Raw genomic sequence first — 24,394 nt, 5'->3', positions numbered from 1 at the left:
TAACACCCTTCATCACAGCTCAGATTCAATTCGGTTCCAGGCTGAATCAAAGAAATGAAACAATACTAAAACAGGCTAGAAATACAAATGTAAAGTGAAAATGTGTCAGGAAAAGAGTAGTGGAAAGTTTTGTTTACAAATTGAAATAATTATTGAAATAAATGATTTTATATTTTATGATAAATTTGATGTTAATAGAAAAGTGGTATTCCAGCCGACAGTTTTCATAAATTAAACCAAAGTAAAAATGAAAATATGTGTAGTAAATTGAATTTGCTACTTAAACATATTAAAGGTGAAATATGTATTTGTTTCTTTTTGTGGAAATTCAGGTAACTTCAAACACAATCAACTTACATGAATCTGAAATTGACATAATATATATACACACACAGTATTTGACCCTTTATTTAGATGGCTGGAAAAAGAGGGGGAGACAGGCAAGTGGGACAACAGCAGGAAGGGTCATGGATTGAACCCTGGTCTCCGGGGGGGAACAGGCCGTGACTGGCCGTGCATGTTGCAGCTAAACAACAGGCTCTGCACATCAATGCATTATATTACTGTCCACATTCTGCACATGCAGCTCAAGTCTGGAAATGGCCCGCGAACAAATAAACTCCCCAACGTATTTATTTGCACAGCGAAGCTAAAACTTAATTTGGCACAATACTCCATCATTTTGGATTTTATATCAAATGTTTTATATGATGGTATTTTCATACATATCTGTTTTACCATTTAGAAATGAATGCTCTTTTTGTATCTAGTCCCCCCATTTGAAAGTGTCATACATATTTGGACAAATTCACTTATTCACTCATTTGGTACCATATTCATAGTATGAGTATAGAACCAAATTATAACTTTTAGCTTAACAGTCCAAACAAATACGTATGGGAGTGTACATTGATGTCCTTATGGTTTCTAATATATATTGACGTCCCTATGGTTTCTAATATACATTGACATCCTTATGGTTTCTAATATATATTGACGTCCCTATCTAATATATATTGTCGTCTCTATGGTTTCTAATATACTGTATATTGATGTCCCTATGGTTTCTAATATATTTTGACGTCCCTATGGTTTCTAATATACATTGATGTCCCTAAGGTTTCTACTATATATTGATGTCCCTATGGTTTCTAATATATATTGACGTTCCTATGATTTCTAATATATATTGCTGTCCCTATGGTTTCTAATATATATTGACGTCCCTATCTAATATATATTGTCGTCTCTATGGTTTCTAATATACTGTATATTGATGTCCCTATGGTTTCTAATATATTTTGACGTCCCTATGGTTTCTAATATATATTGATGTCCCTATGGTTTCTAATATATATTGATGTCCCTATGGTTTCTAATATATATTGACGTCCCTATGGTTTCTAATATATATTGTCGTCTCTATGGTTTCTAATATACTGTATATTGATGTCCCTATGGTTTCTAATATATATTGATGTCCCTATGGTTTCTAATATATATTGATGTCCCTATGGTTTCTAATATATATTGATGTCCCTATGGTTTCTAATATATATTGATGTCCCTATGGTTTCTAATATATATTGACGTCCCTATGGTTTCTAACATACATTGATGTCCTTATGGTTTCGAATATATATTGAGGTCCTTATGGTTTCTAATATATATTGATGTCCCTATGGGTTCTAATATATATTGACGTCCCTATGGTTTCTAATATATATTGATGTCCCTATGGTTTCAAATATACATTGATGTCCCTGTGGTTTTTAATATATATTGACGTCCCTATGGTTTCTAATATATATTGCTGTCCCTATGGTTTCTAATATATATTGCTGTCCCTATGATTTCTAATATATATTGCTGTCCTATGATTTCTAATATATATTGATGTCCCTATGGTTTCTAATATATATTGACGTCCCTATAGTTTCTAACATACATTGATGTCCTTATGGTTTCTAGTATATATTGACGTCCCTATGGTTTCTAATACATATTGATGTCCTTATGGTTTCTAATATATATTGACGTCCCTATGGTTTCTAATATATATTGACGTCCTTATGGTTCCTAACATACATTGATGTCACTAAGGTTTCCACTATATATTGATGTCCCTATGGTTTCTAATATATATTGACGTCCCTATGGTTTCTAATATATATTGACGTTCCTATGGTTTCTAATATATATTGATGTCCCTATGGTTTCTAATATATATTGACGTTCCTATGATTTCTAATATATATTGATGTCCCTATGGTTTCTAATATATATTGATGTCCCTATGGTTTCTAATATATATTGATGTCCCTATGGTTTCTAATATATATTGACGTCCCTATGGTTTCTAATATATATTGATGTCCCTATGGTTTCTAATATATATTGACGTCCCTATGGTTTCAAATATATATTGATGTCCCTATGGTGTCTAATATATATATGTCCCTATGGTTTCTAATATATATTGCTGTCCCTATGGTTTCTAATATATATTGACGTTCCTATGGTTTCTAATATATATTGATGTCCCTATGGTTTCTAATATATATTGACGTTCCTATGGTTTCTAATATATATTGACGTTCCTATGGTTTCTAATATATATTGATGTCCCTATGGTTTCTAATATATATTGACGTTCCTATGGTTTCTAATATATATTGATGTCCCTATGGTTTCTAATATATATTGACGTCTCTATGGTTTCTAATATATATTGATGTCCCTATGGTTTCTAATATATATTGATGTCCCTATGGTTTCTAATATATATTGATGTCCCTATGGTTTCTAATATATATTGACGTCCCTATGGTTTCAAATATATATTGATGTCCCTATGGTGTCTAATATATATATGTCCCTATGGTTTCTAATATATATTGCTGTCCCTATGGTTTCTAATATATATTGACATCCCTATGATTTCTAATATATATTGACGTTCCTATGGTTTCTAATATATATTGACGTCCGTATGGTTTCTAATATATATTGACGTCCCTATGGTTTCTAATATATATTGACGTCCCTATGGTTTCTAATATATATTGCTGTCCCTATGGTTTCTAATATATATTGCTGTCCCTATGGTTTCTAATATATATTGACGTCCCTATCTAATATATATTGACGTCTCTATGGTTTCTAATATACTGTATATTGACGTCCCTATGGTTTCTAATATATTTTGACGTCCCTATGGTTTCTAATATATATTGATGTCCCTATGCTTTCTAACATACAGTCCTCTTGAGTATTATTTTCCTTGAGTTTATTTTGTGGCATGAACTGCGAGGCTGCGGGGTTTTTCACGCTCAACAGTTTCCTGTGTGTTTCAAGAAGGGTCCACCACTCAAAGGACATCCAGCCAACTGTGGGAGACATTGTAGTCAACATGGACCAGTATCCCTGTGGAACATTTTCGACACCTTGTATAGTCCATGCCCCGATGATTTGAGGCTGTTCTGATGGCAAAAGGGAAGGGTGAAAATCAATATTAGGAAAGTTCTTAATGTTTTGTACACTCAGTGTATAACAAACAGAACAATGAAGAATGACCGTTGACTTTTACTGCTCTAACTGAGCCTTTTGACATGGAGAAAAGCTGAAGTAATTTCACTATCATCTCTTTAGTGTTAATACCATATACTACTGGGTTTAGACCTGGAGGAAATTTAAACATATCAGTCCTGCATATTTCTGAAGTAGCGGTCGACTGTTTAGTATTCAATACACAAGGACAACAATGATACCTGAGAACCAATAGATTGGAAATACAAGCAGGTGTGTGGAACAGGTATTTAAGGCCTTTAGCTTGGCATCAGTCACTACTTTTAAAGCATGTGAATAGAATCAATGAGTAGGAGAAGACTACAGAAAAAAAACTCCCCATGGAGTATGCAAGTGATAAATAAACCATAGAGGTTGTTCACTATCGTGTCTGTTGCACAGGTCAGTCTTAACAGGGACACGTTGTCACCACAGATGTTCACGATAACTGTTTTACAAACAGGGAAACACAACATGAGCCCCCATCAGTAAAAAGTAAATCAGCCAAGCAGAGGCAATGAGACTTACAACAGTCATGATGGAGTGGTACCTTAACGGATGACAGATAGCTACAGTACCAGTCAAAACTTTGGACATACCTACTCATTCAAGGGATTGTAGAATAATACATTGCAGAATAATAGTGAACACATCAACACTATGAAATAACACATGTGGAATCATATAGTAACCAAAAAAAGTGTTAAACAAATCAAAATATATTTTATATTTGAGATTCGTCAAAGTAGCCATTGCCTTGATGGCAGCTTTGCACACTCTTGGCATTCTCTCAACCAGCTTCATGAAGAAAGCTTTTCCAACAGTCTTGAAGGAGTTCCTACATATGCTGAGCACTTGTTGGCTGCTGTTCCTTCACTCTGTGGTCCAACTCATCCCAAACCATCTCAATTGGGTTGAGGCTGGGTGATTGTGGAGGCCAGGTCATCTGATGTAGCACTCCATCACTCTCCTTCTTGGTCAAATAGCCCTTACACAGGCTGGAGGTGTGTTTTGGGTCATTGTCCTGTTGAAAACAAATGATAGTCCCACTAAGTGCAAACCAGATGGAATGGCATATATCGCTGAAGAATGCTGTGGTACCCATGCTAGTTAAGTGTGCTTGAATTTAAAAAAAATCACAGACAGTGTCACCAGCAAAGCACCCCCACACCATCACACCTCCTCCTCCATGCTTCATGGTGGGAACCACACATACGGAAATAATCCGTTCACCTAGTCTGCGTCTCACAAAGACACGGCGGTTGGAACCTAAAACATCACATTTGGACTCATCAGACCAAAGGACAGATTTCCATCAGTTTAATATCCATTGCTCATGTTTCTTGGGCCAAGCAAGTCTCTTCATCTTATTGGTGTCCTTTAGTAGTGGTTTCTTTGCAGCAATTCGACCATGAAGGCCTGATTCACACAGTCTCCTCTGAACAGTTGATGTTGAGATGTGTCTGTTACTTGAACTCTGTGAAGCATTTATTTGGGATGCAATCTGAGGTGCAGTTAACTGTAAGGAACTTATACTCTGCAGCAGAGGTAACTCTGGGTCTTCCTTTCCTGTGGCGGTCCTTATGAGAGCCAGTTTTTGCGACAGCACTTGAAGAAACATGAAAAATTATTGAAATGTTCCGTATTGACTGACCTTCATGTCTTAAAGTAATAATGAACTAATTTCTCTTTGCTTATTTGAGCTGTTCTTGCCATAATATGGACTTGGTCTTATACCAAATAGGGCTATCTTCTGTATACCACCCCTACCTTGTCACAACACAACTGATTGGCTCAAACGCATAAAGAAATTCCACAAATGGACTTTTAACAAGGCACACCTGTTAATTGAATGCATTCCAGGTGACTACCTCATGAAACTGGTTGAGAGAATGCCAAGAGTGTTCAAAGCTGTCATCAAGGCAAATCGTGGCTACTTTGAAGAATCTCAAATATAAAATATTTTATGATTTGTTGAACACTTTTTTGGTTACTACATGATTCCATATATGTTTTTTTCAAAGTTTTGATGTCTTCACTATTAATCTACAATGTAAAAAAAATTACAAAAAAAACACTTGAATGAGTAGGTTTGTCCAAACTTTTGACTGGTACTGTATGTAGAGATCAAAAGACATGATAGACAATATGATAAGTGTCGCTCTGCCATACATATGAATACAGAAAGCCTGAACCAAGCATGCTGGGTAACTGATATTCCTATCCTCAGACAATACATCTGACATGACCCTTGGAATCATGGCACTGATATCGATCAAGTCATTGATGGATAAGTTCAGAAGGAACAGATACGAAGGCCTGTGTCAATTTCTGTGTAAAGCTATAACCGCAAGCAAAGCCAGATTACCGAACAGTGTAGACGAGAGAGCCTATTAGGACAGTCAAATATTTCCCTTCCGAGGACAAGTCTATTTTGCCCGTTATAAAAAAACTGTCAAGTACATCTGTGGTTCGATTCCCCATCCTCCTGTAGTGTTGAACCTCACGGCAGAATCACACCAGCTTTGAAGAGTTGAAAAAAGTCCCATTAAACATTGACCTAAATGTATAGGAATTGTAAGTCACTGATAGCCTTGTACTGTAGATGTACAGTGCTGTACATCAGTGTTAATACTTATTGAAACATGTTGTTGCATGCATATTTATAAGAAAGGAAAATACTAAATTATTTAAATAACAAATACTCAAACATTTAATTAACAAATACTCCAATACAAATGTATTTGAACCCAGATCTGTTGCAGACATGGTCTGTCAGGGCCATGGTTGTTCAGGCCTTCATCAGAGCAAAGCCATGGAAATATCCTGCAGATAAAGCACTCACATAGCAAAAAATCAAGAAAAAGACTGGGTTACAATAGGCTATTTTATTGAAGGGGTTTACAGTGGAATTGAACAGGCCATCATTGTAAATAAGAATTTGTTCTTAACTGACTTACCTAGCTAAATAAAGGTTAAATAATAAATAAATAAAAACATGATTTATTAAATATTTTGTAATATATATATATATACAGTGGGGAGAACAAGTATTTGATACACTGCCGATTTTGCAGGTTTTCCTACTTACAAAGCATGTAGAGGTCTGTAATTTGTATCATAGGTACACTTCAACTGTGAGAGACGGAATCTAAAACAAAAATCCAGAAAATCACATTGTATGATTTGTAAGTAATTAATTTGCATTTTATTGCATGACATAAGTATTTGATACATCAGAAAAGCAGAACTTAATATTTGGTACAGAAACCTTTGTTTGCAATTACAGAGATCATACGTTTCCTGTAGTTCTTGACCAGGTTTGCACACACTGCAGCAGGGATTTTGGCCCACTCCTCCATACAGACCTTCTCCAGATCCTTCAGGTTTCGGGGCTGTCGCTGGGCAATACGGACTTTCAGCTCCCTCCAAAGATTTTCTATTGGGTTCAGGTCTGGAGACTGGCTAGGCCACTCCAGGACCTTGAGATGCTTCTTACGGAGCCACTTCTTAGTTGCCCTGGCTGTGTCTTTCAGGTCGTTGTCATGCTGGAAGACCCAGCCACGACCCATCTTCAATGCTCTTACTGAGGGAAGGAGGTTGTTGGCCAAGATCTCGTGATACATGGCCCCATCCATCCTCCCCTCAATACGGTGCAGTCATCCTGTCCCCTTTGCAGAAAAGCATCCCCAAAAAATGATGTTTCCACCTCCATGCTTCACGGTTGGGATGGTGTTCTTGGGGTTGTACTCATCCTTCTTCTTCCTCCAAACACGGCGAGTGGAGTTTAGACCAAAAAGCTCTATTTTTGAATCATCAGACCACATGACCTTCTCCCATTCCTCCTCTGGATCATCCAGATGGTCATTGGCAAACTTCAGACGGGCCTGGACATGCGCCTGCTTGAGCAGGGGGACCTTGTGTGCGCTGCAGGATTTTAATCCATGACGGCGTAGTGTGTTACTAATGGTTTTCTTTGAGACTGTGGTCCCAGCTCTCTTCAGGTCATTGACCAGGTCCTGCCGTGTAGTTCTGGGCTGATCCCTCACCTTCCTCATGATCATTGATGCCCCACGAGGTGAGATCTTGCATGGAGCCCCAGACCGAGGGTGATTGACCATCATCTTGAACTTCTTCTATTTTCTTCTATTTTCTAATAATTGCGCCAACAGTTGTTGCCTTCTCACCAAGCTGCTTGCCTATTGTCCTGTAGCCCATCCCAGCCTTGTGCAGGTCTACAATTTTATCCCTGATGTCCTTACACAGCTCTCTGGTCTTGGCCATTGTGGAGAGGTTGGAGTCTGTTTGATTGAGTGTGTGGACAGGTGTCTTTTATACAGGTAACGAGTTCAAACAGGTGCAGTTAATACAGGTAATGAGTGGAGAACAGGAGGGCTTCTTAAAGAAAAACTAACAGGTCTGTGAGAGCCGGAATTCTTACTGGTTGGTAGGTGATCAAATACTTATGTCATGCAATAAAATGCAAATTAATTACTTAAAAATCATACAATGTGATTTTTTGGATTTTTGATTTAGATTCCGTCTCTCACAGTTGAAGTGTACCTATGATAAAAATTACAGACCTCTACATGCTTTGTAAGTAGGAAAACCTGCAAAATCGGCAGTGTATCAAATACTTGTTCTCCCCACTGTATATAAATAAATAAAATGCATGTCACACTCAAAGGTCAAAAGATGGCAGCAAAGAACAATTGAACTTTAATTAGATTGTCTTGAGTGGTGGAGCCTTTCCTCTCCTTTTGTCAGCTAATTTCTGTACATTTATGTCTTATTTCACCAAAGATGAGGAGTTGTATAGTTTGCTATAATCGTTCATAAAACCTCCTGGCTTTAATGAGAACCTTTGTAAACTATATGCCTATTTTGCATTTATCATGCAATGCATTACATATAGATATTGCTTATAGAAAGACTGTTGGTCATTGAGGAAATATAGTATCCTCATTTGAAAATATTACAAACAGCAGTTTTATACAGGTAAATTGAATCTGGGGCAATTGTGTCTCAAAATGTTCAATCTTAACATTGAGCATGAGGTTCACAACGTGATTTGCAGCCCGATAATGTGCATATTACCGTTAACAAACTCTGTTTAAAAGGTGTTTTGTTGACGGCTGACACATGATAGGAATAAACATGAATTATTATTCAGTAGACTCCCGTAAGGATTTATTCAGTGTGCTTTGTATACACTAGACAGCAAATGTGTAGTATTGTCATCTTCTACAGTGCCTGAACAGAAAATAAATTATATCTGTACGTATAACTGTTGATACGTTTCTGTAATGAGCTCTGTAGTGTGAGGCCCTCTCTGTCTGTCGCCTCTGTTACAACTGAAATGAAGCTTAGAGATGTTGCTCCGACAAAGCACCCCATGGAATTAGACGACAGAGTGGTGTCATCATAGCTTGCACCTCATTGGCTGCCTCGGTGAACTCATGTCATTGGAGGGTCTCTCCTCACCTTAGGCCTTGTTATTGAAGAGTACACTTACCAACCATGTGTATACAGTAGCAACCACAATGTTTGCTTTCTTTGAAACTTTGTTCATTAGGCTAATGACTGCTTTGTTTACAGCAGAGTTGATAGGAAGGGTGTGGCACACATGCTCCTCTCCTGGGTCCTCCCTACTTAGCACTGGTAATGGACCTCTAGGGAATGGTTGACAGCAAGAGCCTCGGGTTATTGAGTCAGCCATCTGTGAACGAGTGGGAACACTTGACCAACTACAACTCAGCTGGAATGGCTTTGGTTACAATGTACTTTGTTTTTTAGGTGGCCCAACTCAAAAAGTAACTATTTCTGAACTTTACTTTACACTTTACTTGACACCCTGCGCCATAACACGTTATGACACGATCATAATCATGTCATAACAGCTGACATAACCAGCCATAAAATAACGCAATATAAATGATGACACCTACGTAAGAGTGTCAAAACCCATGTTTATTAAAATGTGTTTTTCCTGCCAAAAAGTTACCTTTTGTTTGAAAGTTTATTTCTTAAGTCCTTTGTTGTTGACGACGTGCCTGGACTGGGCATCGACGCAGAGAAGGGCTCTGGCCCTGGAGCTGGGTTGGACGCCTTGCCTAGACTGGGTATCAGCGCAGAGGAAGGCTCCGGCCATGGAGCTGGGTTGAACGCCACGCCCGGACTGGGCACCGGCGCTGAGGAAGGCTCCGGCCTAGGAGCGGGACTGGACGCCGTGTCTGGACTGGACACCGGCGCAGAGGAAGGCTCCTGCCATGGAGCTGGACTGGACACCGTGCCTAAACTGGCCATGGTGCAGAGGAAGGCTCATACCTTGGAGCGAGACTGGACACCGTGCCTAGAAGCTCCGGACCGTTGCCCGTCGCTGGAGGTTCCGGACCGTTGCCCGTCGCTGGAGGTTCCGGACCGTGGACCGTCGCTGGAGGTTCCGGACCGTTGCCCGTCGCTGGAGGTTCCGGACCGTTGCCCGTCGCTGGAGGTTCCGGACCGTTGCCCGTCGCTGGAGGTTCCGGACCATTGCCCGTCGCTGGAGTTTCCTGGACCGTGGACCGCCGCTGGAGGTTCCGGACCGTGGACCATCGCTGGAGGTTCCGGACCGTGGACTGGCGCTGGAGGTTCCGGACCGTGGTCCGTCGCTGGAGGTTCCGAACCTTGGACCGTCGCAGGAGGTTCCGGACTGTGGACCGTCGCAGGAGGTTCTGGACTGTGAACCGTCGCAGGAGTTTCCGGACTGTGATCCGTCGCAGGAGGTTCCGGACTTTGAACCGTCGCCGGAAGCTCTGGACTGTGAGCCGTTGCCGGAAGCTCTGTACTGTGAACCGTCGCCGGAAGCTCTGGACTGGGAACCGTCGCCGGAAGCTCTGGACTGTGAACCGCCGCCGGAAACTCTGGACTGTGAACCGTCTCCGGAAGCTCTGGACTGTGAACCGTCGCCGGAAGCTCTGGACTGGTGACACGCACTTCAGGGCGAGTGTGGGGAACAGGCACAGGACGGACCGGACTGGGGAGGCGCACTGGAGGCCTGATGCGTGGAGCCAGCACAGGTTGCACCGGACTCGTGACGCGCTCTTCAGGGCGAGTGCGAGGAGTAGGCACAGGACGTACCGGACTGGGGAGGCGCACTGGAGGCCTGATGCGTGGAGCCGGCACAGGTTGCACCGGACTGGTGACACGCTCTTCAGTGCGAGTGAGAGGAGGAGGCACAGGACGTACCGGACTGGGAACACGCACTTCAGAGCGAGTGCGAGGAGGAGACACAGGACATACCGGACTGGGGAGGCGCACTGGAGGCCAGAAGCGTGGAGCCGGCCCAGGTTGCACCAGACTGCTAACCGGATCCTCTGGTCGGATGTTGAGCAGAAAACACTTGCACAACATCTCTCTCATCTCTCTCTCTCCCAACTTCCCCATTGCCTCCCTGACAATGGTCAGCCGGTCTCTGGCTCTTCAGGGCGAGTGCAGGGAGCAGGCACATGACGTACCGGGCTGGGGAGGCGCACTGGAGATCTGGTGCATGGAACCGGCACAGATGGCACCGGACTGATGACCCGATCTTCAACCCGCCTGCGCTGCAGCCTACTCTTCGCCAACATCATTCTCCGATATCCCTCTTCACACTGCTCCATCGACTCCCAGGCGGGCTCTGGCTCTCTCCTTGGGACGACCGACCACTTCTCTATCACCTGCGCAATGTGCTCTGGCTCTTCCCGCGGCTCAGCCGGCCACCCCTTGTGCCCCCCCCCAAAAAAAAAACTTGGGGTTGTTCTTGGGCTTTCTGTGGCCGCGAACCCTGGCGTGGTCGCTGTCCTCCATTATTACCTTCCGTCTGCTGCCAAGGAAGGGTTTCGCATCCAACCATCACTTCTTCCCATGTCCAAAACTCCTTTACCTCGTGGATATGCTGCGTGGTCCTCTTTTGGTGGGATATTCTGTCACGGTTGTTGTAAGAACTGGACCAAGGCGCAGCGTACGTAGAGTTCCACATCTTTAATCTCAAGTGAAACTTAACCTCTCTTGGGTATGTGGGACGTTTGCGTCCCACCTCTTCAACAGCCAGTGAAACTGCTGGGAGCCAAATTCAAATACAGAAATACTCATTATAAAAATTCAGAAAACAAAACCTATTTTACATAGGTTTAAAGATGAACGTCTTGTGAATCCAACCACGGTGTCAGATTTAAAAAATGCTTTACGGCGAAAGCATACCTTACGATTATTTGAGAACATAGCCCACTAGACAATTCATTACAAACAGTAACCAGCCAAGTAGAACAGAGTCAGAGTCAGAAATAGAGATAAAATGAATCCCTTACCTTTGATGATCTTCATATGGTTGACTCAGCAGACATTCATTTACTCAATAAATGTTTATTTTGTTCGATAAAGTCTCTTTATATACAAAAACCTCAGTTTTGTTTGCGCGTTTTCTTCAGTAATCCACAGGCTCAAACGCAGTCAAAACAGGAAGACAAAAAAATCCAAATTGTATCCGTAAAGTTCATGGAAACATGTCAAACGATGTTTATATTCAATCCTCAGGTTGTTTTTAGCCTAAATAATCGCTAATATTTCAACCGGACAATAACGTCGTCAATTTAAAAGGTAAACAAGCATTGCTCTCTCTCTGTCGAGCGCATGAAAAAGCTCTGCGACACTTTAGCGTCCAGTCATTCCGAATGCTCTTCTTCCCTAATTTTTCTGAATACAAGCCTGAAACTATTTCTAAAGACTGTTGACATCTAGTGGAAGGCATAGAAACTGCAGTTTGAGTCCTAAGTCAATGGATACTGTAATGGCATTGAATAGAAAACTACAAAAAAAAACCAAAAATACTCCTGAATGGATTTTTCTCAGGTTTTCGCCTGCCAAATCAGTTCTGTTATACTCACAGACACTATTTTAACAGTTTTGGAAACGTTAGAGTGTTTTCTATCCAAATCCACCAGTTATATGCATATCATATCTTCTGGGCCCGAGAAGCAGGCAGTTAAAATTGGGCATGCATTTCATCCAAAATTCAGAATGCTGCCCCCTACCCTAGTGAAGTTAAGCAAAACAAAACAATAAACGAACAACGAAACTAGACTACGTGGTGCACATGCACAAACACAAAATAATATCCCAGAAACACAGGTGGGAAAAAAAGCTACTTAAACAATTACCAGCTGCCTCTAATTGGGAACCAAACCAAAACACCAACATAGAAATTTTAAAATAGAACACCCCCTCGTCACGCCCTGACAAGGGCTCTCTATGGTCAGGGCGTGACATGAGTAAAGCAAATGAATACTGGACTGTGGGCCTGAAAAATAGGGAATAGTCAGTTCACGCTGTGCCCAGCTTTATTCTCTCCCTGAGAGAGAAGCCTCTGAAGGTGGGGGTGTTAGTAGATTATGAGGAGGGGGAGGTATCCTTTTAGAATGTGGAGCCCAGGTCCCCAATCTTCTTATTCACTGGCTGCATCTTCACTGACAGACTCTACCTACTCCTCTCTTCAGACTATGATTCTTCTAACACAGCTCCATTGATCTTATCAAGTCTTTCTGAGTTTAGTGAACAGGGAATTCAGTAACACACATGCACAATGTAAATGTGTATTTTATATTCAGAATAAGTTAGTATGTTATCAGTTGATTAGATTGTATAATGTAGCAATAAGGCCTGAGGAGGTGTGGTATATGCCCAATATTCCATGCCTAAGTAATGTTCTTATGTACAACGCACTGCAGAGTGCTTAGATACAGCCCTTAGCCGTGGTATATTGGCCATATACCACAAACCCCCAAGGTGCCTTATTGCTATGTGCCTTATTGCTATTACAAACTGGTTACTAGCATAAGACCAGTAAAACGTTTTTTTCTTTGTCATACCTATAATGTCTGATATATCACAGTTATCCTGTAAGTCTGTGTGCTGTTTTTAATCCTCTTTCATGATTCATGACTTCTTATACAGACCCCTTGTTCTTTGTCCCACCTTCTTAAGAGTTTATCTGATTCTAAACACACACACACTAACACACAGCACAAAAAGGTAGAGAGGGTGTTTGAGTTGTAGTGATATTGATAATGCCCAATCAATAAGCCACCAGAGGATGCCCCTAAACCATTAACCGGATAAACAGGTACAACAATCTCACTAATGGTGAGAACAAATCCACATACAATGTCTTCAAAAAGTACTTACACCCCTTGACTTTCTCCACATTCTGTTGTGTTACAGCCTGAATTCAAAATGGATTAAATCTATATTTTTTGGGGGCACTGGCCCCTTAAGTGGAATTATGTTTTCAACATTTTTCAAAATTAATTAAAAATGAAAAAGTAAAATTTCTTGAGTCAGTAAGTTTTCAACCTCTGTTATGGCAAATCAAATCAAATTGTATTTGTCACATGCGCCGAATCCAACAGGTGTAGGTAGACCTTACCGTGAAATGCTTACTTAGGGGGCCTTAACCAACAATGCAGTTCAAGAAATAGAGTTAAGAAAACATTTACTAAATAAACTAAAGCAACATTTTTAATAAAAATAACACAATAAAATATAAATAACGAGGCTATATACAGAGGGTACCAGTACAGAGTCAATGTGCGGGGTAACAGGTTAGTCGAGGTAATTTGTACATGTAGGTACCGGTAAAGTGACTATGCATAGATAATAAACAGCAAGCAGCAACAATGTAAAAACAAAAAAGGGGGGTGGTCAATGTAAATAGTCCTGGTGGCAATTTGATTAATTGTTCAGCAGTCTTACAGCTTGGGGGTAGAAGCTGTTAAGGAGCCTACATGGTGATTCTCTGATCCACCTCTACGCAGACGACACCATTCTGTATACTTCTTCTGGCCCTTCTGTGGACACTGTGTTATTAACAAACCTCCAGACGAGCTTCAATGCCATACAACACTCCTTCCGTGGCCTCCAACTGCTCTTAAATGCTAGTAAAACTAAATGCATGCTCTCCAATCGATCGCTGCCCGCACCCGCCCGCCTGTCTAGCATCACTACTCTGGACGGTTCTGACTTAGAATAAGTGGACAACTGCAAATACCTAGGTGGGTGGTCATCCCCAAAGCCAACTCCTATTTTGTCTGCCTTTCCTTCCAGTTCTCTGCTGCCAATGACAGGAACGAATTGCAAAAATCACTGAAGCTGGAGTCATATCTCCCTCACTAACTTTAAGCATCAGCTGTCAGAGCAGCTTACCAATCATTGCACTTGTACACAGCCCATCTGTAAATAGCCCACCCAACTACCTCATCCCCATATTTTTATTTATTTGTTTGCTCCTCTGCACCCCAGTATCTCTACTTGTACATTCATCTTCTGCACATATATCACTCCAGTGTTTAATTGCTAAATTGTAATTATTTCGCCACTATGGCAAATTTATTGCCTTACCTCCGTAATCTTACTACATTTGCACACACTGTATATAGATTTTTCTATTGTGTTAATGAGTGGACGTTTGTTTATCCCATGTGTAACTCCGTGTTGTTTGTGTCACACTGCTGTGCTTTATCTTGGCCATGTCGCAGTTGTAAATGAGAACTTGCTCTCAACTGGCCTACCTGGTTAAATAAAGGTGAAATAAAAAAAGAAAAGAAAAAAACAGACTTGGTGCTCCGGTACCGCTTGCTGTGCGGTAGCAGAGGGAACAGTCTATGACAGGCGGTGATGCAACCGGTCAAGATGCTCTCGATGGTGCAGCTGTAGAACTCTTTGAGGATCTGGGGACCCATCCCAAATCTTTCCAGTCTCCTAAGAGGAAAATGTGTGTGTTTGGACCATGACAGTTTGTTGGAACTTGAAACTCTAGACCAACTCCACTACAGCCCCGTCGATGTGAATGGGAGCATGTTTGATCTTTCTTTTCCTGTTGTCCACGATCAGCTCATTTGTCTTGCTCACGTTGAGGGAGAGGTTGTCGTCCTGGCACCACACTGCCAGGACTCTGACCTCCTCCAGGAGTAATAATTTGCTTAACAAGTCACATAATAAGTTCCATGGACACAATTTTTTGAATGACTAAATCTCTGTAAACCCAAACAGATACAGACTCAATCACAAATCCCAGGGAGTTTGACCAATGCCTTGCAAAGGGCACTTATTGGTAGATGGGTAAAAAAATGTAAAAGGCAGACATTGAATAACCCTTTGAGCATGGTGAAATTATTAATTACACTTTGGGTGGTGTATCAAAACACCCAGTACTCTACAAAGATACAGCAGTCCTTCCTAACTCAGTTGCCGGGGAGGAAGGAAGCCACTCAGGGATTTCACTAGGAGGCCAATGGTGACATTGTACCTACTCCACAATACTAACCTAATTGACAAGAAGGAAGCCTCTACAATGTCAAAAATATTCCAAAACATGCATCCTGTTTGCAACAAGAACTCTTAGGCACTAAAGGAATACTGCAAAAAATGTGGCAAAGCAATTACATTTTTGTCCTGGATACAAAGTGTTATGTTTGGGGCAAATCTAATACAACACATTACTGTGAGGACCGACGCTGGAGACGAGAATCAAGTACAGGTAGAGAATATTTAAAGGAAAATGGACATATAACAAAAACAAGAATAGCGTCTCGACAGGGGAAACAAAATGACATTACAACAATAATGCTAAAATGAGGAACACAACTGAGGAACAGACAGATATAGAGGGGGCAATCAAAAGCCATGAAGGAGTACAGGGGAGTCCAATGAGCGCAGATGAGCGTAATGATGGTGACAGGTGTGTGTAATGAAGGGAAGCCTGGCGCCCTCGAGCGCCAGAGAGGGGGAGCGGGAGCAGGCGTGACAATTACTGAGTACCACTCTTCATATTTTCAAGCATAGTGGTGGCTGCATCACCTTATGAGTATGCCTGTAATCTTTAAGGAATGGGATGTTTTTCAGGATAAATATGGAGCTAAGCACAAACAAAAACCTGGTTCTGTCACACCCTGATCTGTTTCACCTGTCTTGTGCTTGTCTCCACCCCCCTCTGGGTGTTTCCCATTTTCCCTATTATCCCCTGTGCATTTATAGCTCCGTTTTTGTTTGTCTGTTGCCAGTTCGTCTTGTCTCGTCAAGTCTACCAGGTTGTTTTTCCGTACTCCTATTTCTCTAGTTCCTGTTTTCTAGTCCTCCCGGTTCCGACCATATCTGCCCGCCCTGACCCCGAGCCTGCCTGCCGTACTGCACCTATCTGACTCTGACCTGGTTCCGACCATATCTGCCTGCCCTGACCCCGAGCCTGCCTGCCCTGACCCCGAGCCTGCCTGCCCTGACCCCGAGCCTGCCTGCCCTGACCCCGAGCCTGCCTGCCGTACTGTACCTATCTGACTCTGACCTGGTTACGAACCTCTGCCTGTCTCGACCTGCCCTTTACCTGCCTCCTGTGGTTTAATAAACTACTCTGTGTATTGAACCTTCTGTCTCTTGTGTCTGCATCTGGGTCATATCCTGCGTCGTGATAGGATCCTTCTGCTTTCCACGAGACACTGGGAAATCAATTCACCTTTCAGCAGGACAATAACCTAAAACACAAGGCAAAATCTACACCGGAGGTACTTACCAAGCAGACAGTCAATGTTCCTGAGTGTCCAAGTTACAGTTTTGACTTAACCTGTGTGTTGTCTTAAGGGTCAAAAATGACCCGCCACTATGTTTAACAGCAGAGAAAACCCCCTAAATGATATTTTCTCAACTTGAAATTTGATGACTTTTTCTAGAGTGACCTCAACATTAGAAAAAGTGAAACATCACCTTTGTTCATATTTCCATGAAAGCTGTACACCACCAGGGTTCAAAGATTGTCTTAGGGTCATTTTTGACCCGGCAGTTATAAAATAATTTACACACCACAAAAACCACAGACACACAAACACACAATGAGAAATTGAGATTGTGTGCTACTGATTGAACTCAGACAAAACTAAAACTGTATTGTACACATGCAGCATCTCCCCTCCACGACCCCACACATGACTCAAGTTCACAGACAAAATAAAAACAATTTCAGACAAAATAAACATTTCTTGAAAGCATTGTTTGCTAATGTGGAATGCAGTCAGATGCTATAAAGGTGCTGCAGATGACAGTCCCCCCAGTTCTCTCTTTGCTGAGCCATGACTGCACGTTTCAGTGCCCAACAGGTCGTAGATCTGATTTTTTCAGATGTCCAGGAGGATCAAGAGAACAATGATTTAGAAGAGGAGGAGGTATCTGAAGAATAAGATGGTGAGAATACAACCCAGAGCACGATGCATCATCTTCAGATGAAGAAGAAATCCCCCAAGCTGAAAAATATACATTTTTGTCAAAGAACAGCAAAATTACATGGTCCTTGTCACCATATGACAACCAGGCCAGGATGGCAGCACAAAATGTCACAAGGATGACCCCAGGGCCTTATGACCCCAGGGCCCACAAGACATGCAGTTGCCCAGGACATCACCTCAACATTCTACATGTTCATCACACCAGCCATCAGAGAAAACATCCTGGAGATGACAAATATGGAGGGTTTCCGTAAATATGGAGACAACTGGAAAAGGATGGATGAGATTGACCTGCGTGCCTACTACATAGGGCTGCTAATATTAGTGGGTGTGTATAGGTCCCGAGGCAAGGCTACATGTAGTCTCTGGAATGCAGAGAGTGGAAGGGCGATTTTCCGTGCCACGATGCCACTGAAAGTCTTTCACACTTTCTCAACAATGCTACGATTTGATAACCGTGAGTCAAGACCTGCAAAGCATGTGAGAGAAACTGGCGGCTATAAGAGAGGTCTGGGAGAAGTGGGTGGAGCGTCTGCCACACCTCTACAACCCTGGGCCTGAAGTAACAGTGGATGAGCAACTGGTTCCATTCAGAGGTACATTTTTATTTTTATATCTGTAATGTAAGTGATTTTCACTGTTAATTGTATTGTGTATTGCTGTATATCATTGATTGTTTTCTGTGACACTGATACTATTTACTGATTGTAATCTCTTTTGTCAAAAGGTTGCATTCCTTTCCGGCAGTATATGCCCAGCAAGCCAGCCAAGTATAGCATCAAGATATGGGTGGCCTGTGACGCACAATCCAGCTACGCTTGGAGGAAAGATGCAAGTCTACACAGGGAAGCTGACCAGCGGAGGCCCGGAGAAGAACCAGGGGATGCGGGTTGTGCTTGATGTGACAGATGGACTGAGGGGGCACAATATCACGTGTGACAATTTCTTCACCTCTTATGAACTCAGCCAGCAGCTTCTGAAGAGGAAGATGTGCCAACCATCACCATGGTTGGCACAGTTAGAAACAACAAGCCTGAGCTCCCCCTGCACTCTTCACAACAAGGGGGAGAGAGGCCTTCTCTTCAAAGTTTTCCTTCACCCCCACCACCACTCTAGTTTCTTACCTCCCAAAGAGGAACAAGAATGTGGTCCTCCTGAGCACACTGCACAAAACGTCTGAGATCAGTGATTGTGAGGACAGGAAGCCAGCCATCATCCTGGACTACAACCACAACAAAGGAGGCGTGGACAACCTATACAAGGTGATTGGAACTTACAGCTGCAGGAGGATGACTGCCCGCTGGCCCCTGGTCATCTTGCATTACATCATTGATGTGTCCTCATACAATGCCTTTGTGACATGGAACAAGATCAACCCTACCTGGATGCCTGATAAGCGGAACAAGAGGAGGGTGTTGCTGGAGAAGCTGGGAAAGGCACTTGTTACTCCACACATTCAAATAAGGGAGCGCCTCCCCCATACAGCAGCCTCTGCAGTGCTTATGAAAGCTGTTCAGGGGGCTGAATCTTGTCCTTATCCACCGGAGGCTGCAGCTGGGGCAGGAAAGAGGAGATGCCAATTCTGCCCCCCAAAGAAGGACTGTAAAACAAATACTATGTGCTGCACATGTGAGAAATACATCTGCAAAGTCCATGCACACACACTTGCATACTGTCCTACATATGCTAATTAGAGTTGATTGATTTATGTTCTTTATGTTTTTGTTTTGTATCTATTATCTTATTTTCTTATTTGTTGTTGTTATACACCTTGTGGGTGGGGGCAATGGTTAAAAAATGGGAGAAGACTAGTATTTTCTTGAATTTCTCATTGTACAGTATATACGAATATATCACTATGTTGCCAAAACGTTCAAGACTGTTATTGTTTCCCTTCAATAAAATGCATTCAAAACTACTTTCTGCACATTTCTGCTACTTTCTTAGGCTATACAAGTACTATCTCTTACTAAAAAATGTATGTTTACACCTATGCAGTACCTTAAGCAATAATAATAATAATAATAAACCTTTACTTTAGTAAAGAGTGGTGTCCACTGATTAAACACAGTCTTTCTGCATTGTGAAGAGGGAAAACCCAAATATTCACAAAGTTTGTGATGAATGACAGGTTGTTTCTTCATGCAAAATAGATTTGGGATTTCAAATTCAATTAAGCTACTTTATTTTAGGGGTTTAGTGAACGCGGGTCATTTTCTACCCTTCAGACAAGGGGAGTACACAGAATGTTAAGAGGGTTAAATCTACTTTAACATCTATGGCAAGACTTGACAATGGTTGTCTAGCGATGGTTAAGAAACAGTTTGACAGAGCTTCAAGAATTTTGAAAAGAACAGGCAAATGTTGCACAATCCAATGTTGAACAAACTCACAGCTGTAATTGCTGTCAAATGTATTGACTCAGGGGTGTGAATAGTTATCTAAATAAGATATTGCTGTATTTCATTTTCAATTAATTTGCAAACATTTCTAAAAACATTTTATTGCTTTGTCATTATGGGGTATTGTGTATAGATGGGATAGAAAATGTAGAATAAGTCAAGGGGTATGAATACTTTCTGAAGGCACTGTACTTTGTTGCTACACTGGTTTAATGCATCTGATGCATATTTCAGCCTCTGAAATATACCTTTTAGTTGTCAACTGGTCCCTGACAAGTGAAATGCAACTTGCTGAATAGCACGCCGAGGAAATATGTTTGAGAGAACATATGTATTTTAAGCCAACACAGTATTTTAACTGGTTGTTTGATCAACTCAGCCATTTGTGTTGCATGTTCACATAACATAATTGTTTTAATACATTTTACATTGCTCAAACTCACTTCCAACGGTCAGGGATAGCATATGGGTTTAGAAGACATGTCAAGATAAGCCAAGGGTTTTGAAATGTTCTTACAGGGAGGCCAGAACAAGAGCTAGAAAAGGAAAATGGGAAGACCAAAAGGCGCAGGTTGGTGTTTATTGTCATGAACCTTTCCCTGGAGGCAAAACTGAGCGGTTTAAACTAGATTATCCTTAATTGTTGTTGTCATAATTAAACAGAGAACCTAATGAGTGTAAACATTATAGTCAAAAGAGATCATTAGGCCCTGATATGATAAAATAAGGTGGTGATAATTAGGTCCTCATCTATTAACATTACCTTTAATGAGTTGTTAATATATAAATATGTACTTGTTTTCTCACTCTAATTAAACCCACATGACGATTACATTCTTTATCACAACTCTTTATAATGGTGGATTTGTCTAATTGTCCCTCAGTTCAAACAAAGACTGCTTACAAAACGTTGTTAAAAGCGGAGGTACAGTGGGTATTCAGTATTATTGGTGTTGGTACAGTGGGTATTCAGTATTATTGGTGTTGGTACAGTGGGTGTTCAGTATTATTGGTGTTGGTACAGTGGGTATTCAGTATTATTGGTGTTGGTACAGTGGGTATTCAGTATTATTGGTGTTGGTACAGTGGGTGTTCAGTATTATTGGTGTTGGTACAGTGGGTATTCAGTATTATTGGTGTTGGTACAGTGGGTATTCAGTATTATTGGTGTTGGTACAGTGGGTGTTCAGTATTATTGGTGTTGGTACAGTGGGTATTCAGTATTATTGGTGTTGGTACAGTGGGTATTCAGTATTATTGGTGTTGGTACAGTGGGTATTCAGTATTATTGGTGTTGGTACAGTGGGTGTTCAGTATTATTGGTGTTGGTACAGTGGGTATTCAGTATTATTGGTGTTGGTACAGTGGGTATTCAGTATTATTGGTGTTGGTACAGTGGGTATTCAGTATTATTGGTGTTGGTACAGTGGGTATTCAGTATTATTGGTGTTGGTACAGTGGGTATTCAGTATTATTGGTGTTGGTACAGTGGGTGTTCAGTATTATTGGTGTTGGTACAGTGGGTATTCAGTATTATTGGTGTTGGTACAGTGGGTGTTCAGTATTATTGGTGTTGGTACAGTGGGTATTCAGTATTATTGATGTTGGTACAGTGGGTATTCAGTATTATTGGTGTTGGTACAGTGGGTATTCAGTATTATTGGTGTTGGTACAGTGGGTATTCAGTATTATTGGTGTTGGTACAGTGGGTATTCAGTATTATTGGTGTTGGTACAGTGGGTATTCAGTATTATTGGTGTTGGTACAGTGGGTGTTCATTATTATTGTAAAATAGTGTCAGAGAGGTATAAAATGAACAGGAAGGCTGTTTAGTTTGAGATGGTCTTGCCTGAGTCACTTCATTATGTATCATCAGATAACTTATGGATTTTGATTGATTTTCCATTTCAGTCATCTGTATTTCTCTTCCAGACACACAGTGGCCCCTCAAATGGGTTTTTCTGTGCTTTACAATGGAACGGGATCATCAGATGATGGATTCTACATCACAGCCTTCCACACACTGGGCAATAAGAACTACCTCATCCTAGCGCTCTCTATAATATACATCATCACTCTAATGGGTAACTTTGTTCTGTTAGCAGTCTTCATTATGAACCCAAGCCTTCAAAATCCAAAATATGTTGCAGTGTGCAATTTAGCTGTGGTGGACATCTCTTTGAACAGTGTTATCATTCCCCAGATGGTGCCTGTATTTGTGTTCAATCTGAACTACGTCTCCTTTGGGACGTGTTTTTCTCAGATGTTCTTCTTGCATTTTTTTGGCGATATGGAGTCCTTCTCCCTGGCTCTCCTAGCGTACGACCGTGTCATAGCCATCTGTTTCCCTCTGCGTTACCTCACCATCAACACCAACCTGAGGATGCTGCTCATCCTGCTAGGGATCTGGACCCTGGCCTTCCTCTTGGAGGTCTACCCTGTCGCCCTGGCCTCTAGCCTGCCTTACTGTGCCTCTAGGGTGGTGCAGAGCTGCTGCTGTGAGCACGGTCCTGTATACAGACTGGCCTGCTCTGACATCTCTTTCAACAGGAAACTAGCAACAGCTAAAACTCTGGCTGTCCTGTTAGGCCCCCTGTCCTTCATCATCTTCACCTATGCTGTGGTGGTGGTTGCGGTGCTGAAGTTTGCCTCGACTACCCAGCGGTGGAAAGCCTTCCACACCTGTCTCACTCACTTGCTGCTGGTCCTGGTGTACTACCTCCCTGTCATCCTGGCCTACGTCCTAGGTAAACACAGGGATGACTGTAGACTTCAAAATCAAATCAAAAATATTCGTCACGTTCACAGTTTCCCACAGGTATAAAAGGTTCAGCGAAATGTTTATGTGCTCTTCGCCACAACTTTTATCCCTGCTGGAAACTGTATGCTCCCTAAGTGTAGGTCAGGAAAAAAGGAGGACTCTGACTAATTTGCCCCCAAATGTGTGTTTATTGTACTGTATAAATTGTCATTCAAAAGAACACTAGCACATTGCATTTTAGTAGATGCTAAGTGCCTTGCTCAAGGGTACATTGACAGATTTTTCACAGTCAGCTCGGGATTCAAACCAGCAACCTTTCAGTTACTGGTCCAGACCTCTTAACCACTAGGCTACCTGCCGCACATCTGAGTTGTCTGGTTGCTAGGCTATGACAAGTGGGAGCGTACAGCATGTCTCAGTGCACAAGTTCCTTCTTATTTTAGCTGAATATCCTAATTTACTGTTAATACTATCAATCAACATCTCAAAGCCACTGGATGTGTGTCTGTTTTCCCTTCCCTCCTAGGTAACCTGCGCCTGGTGCAGTCCTCAGACCTCCTGACTGCCATCCTCACTGTGTCTGTCACCCTGCCACCCATGCTCAATCCTATCATCTACAGCCTAAAGACAGAGGAGCTGCGGGAGAAAATCATCAAACTGTTTGTAAAGACAAAAGTTTCTTCTCACAAATGAGACTTTGCGTGGAGTTGTTGATCGTATTTTCAAATCTGCAGCAAAAACTCAAGAACTGTAGATATAGGAAAAGTTTCCAAGTAAGGTGACTTTCCCCTTGCATTTAGTATCTATTTAATTTCAGCATTTTTCTGTTAATACTATTTTATGAACACTCTTACTCTTAAGATAATTGCAATAAAACAATGTCTGACTATTCTTCTGTTGAACACTTCATATTTGCATATAATAGATATAATAATAGATATAATAGATATAACATCTTTTATTGTGGTAAATGAATACAATTCAAACTTCTAATTTCAAATATTTTTTGTTGTTGTGCTTTTCAGATACAAGTTTTTATGCCACAGCTGTAATCATGGAGTGTTTATATATTATAATAACATTAATTACTGGACGAATTCATGTTGCATCCACAATAAAGAATGTGTTCTTAACTGACTTGCCTAGTTAAAGATTACATAAAAAAAAAAAAAAAAAAAAAAAATATTAACAGAAAGGTACAGCATATCCAGGTAAAATCATTATGATAACTGACAGTACAGGGCATGATGAGTGAGTACAGGTATTTGTCACATATAGTGTTCATCACATACAATTATGGCATAGAGGTAACGTTTTGCAAAGTATCTAGATATACAGTATTTACGTTGAAAGAGTTCAACTAGTCAAATAACATACGTTCA

At 41.3% G+C, this 24,394-nt stretch overlaps 1 protein-coding gene and 1 pseudogene across 1 annotated transcript; one reads left to right on the top strand and one right to left on the bottom strand.

The window, feature by feature from the left end:
* Nucleotides 1-3,744: 3,744 nt before the first annotated feature.
* Nucleotides 3,745-6,352, bottom strand: LOC139549676 (olfactory receptor 7C1-like; annotated as a pseudogene).
* A 15,850-nt stretch (nt 6,353-22,202) lies between these two features.
* or40a1 (odorant receptor, family 40, subfamily A, member 1) lies at nt 22,203-23,705 on the top strand. Its single transcript, XM_071360562.1, has 2 exons — nt 22,203-22,998; nt 23,539-23,705. Exons 1-2 carry the CDS (start codon nt 22,203-22,205, stop codon nt 23,703-23,705), a joined length of 963 nt encoding a protein of 320 aa, XP_071216663.1.
* The last annotated feature ends 689 nt before the right edge of the window (nt 23,706-24,394 follow it).

The sequence above is a fragment of the Salvelinus alpinus genome, chromosome 22 (assembly GCF_045679555.1).
Source record: "Salvelinus alpinus chromosome 22, SLU_Salpinus.1, whole genome shotgun sequence".
Lineage (NCBI taxonomy): Eukaryota > Metazoa > Chordata > Actinopteri > Salmoniformes > Salmonidae > Salvelinus > Salvelinus alpinus.
This window is presented reverse-complemented; position numbering and strand designations above follow the sequence as displayed.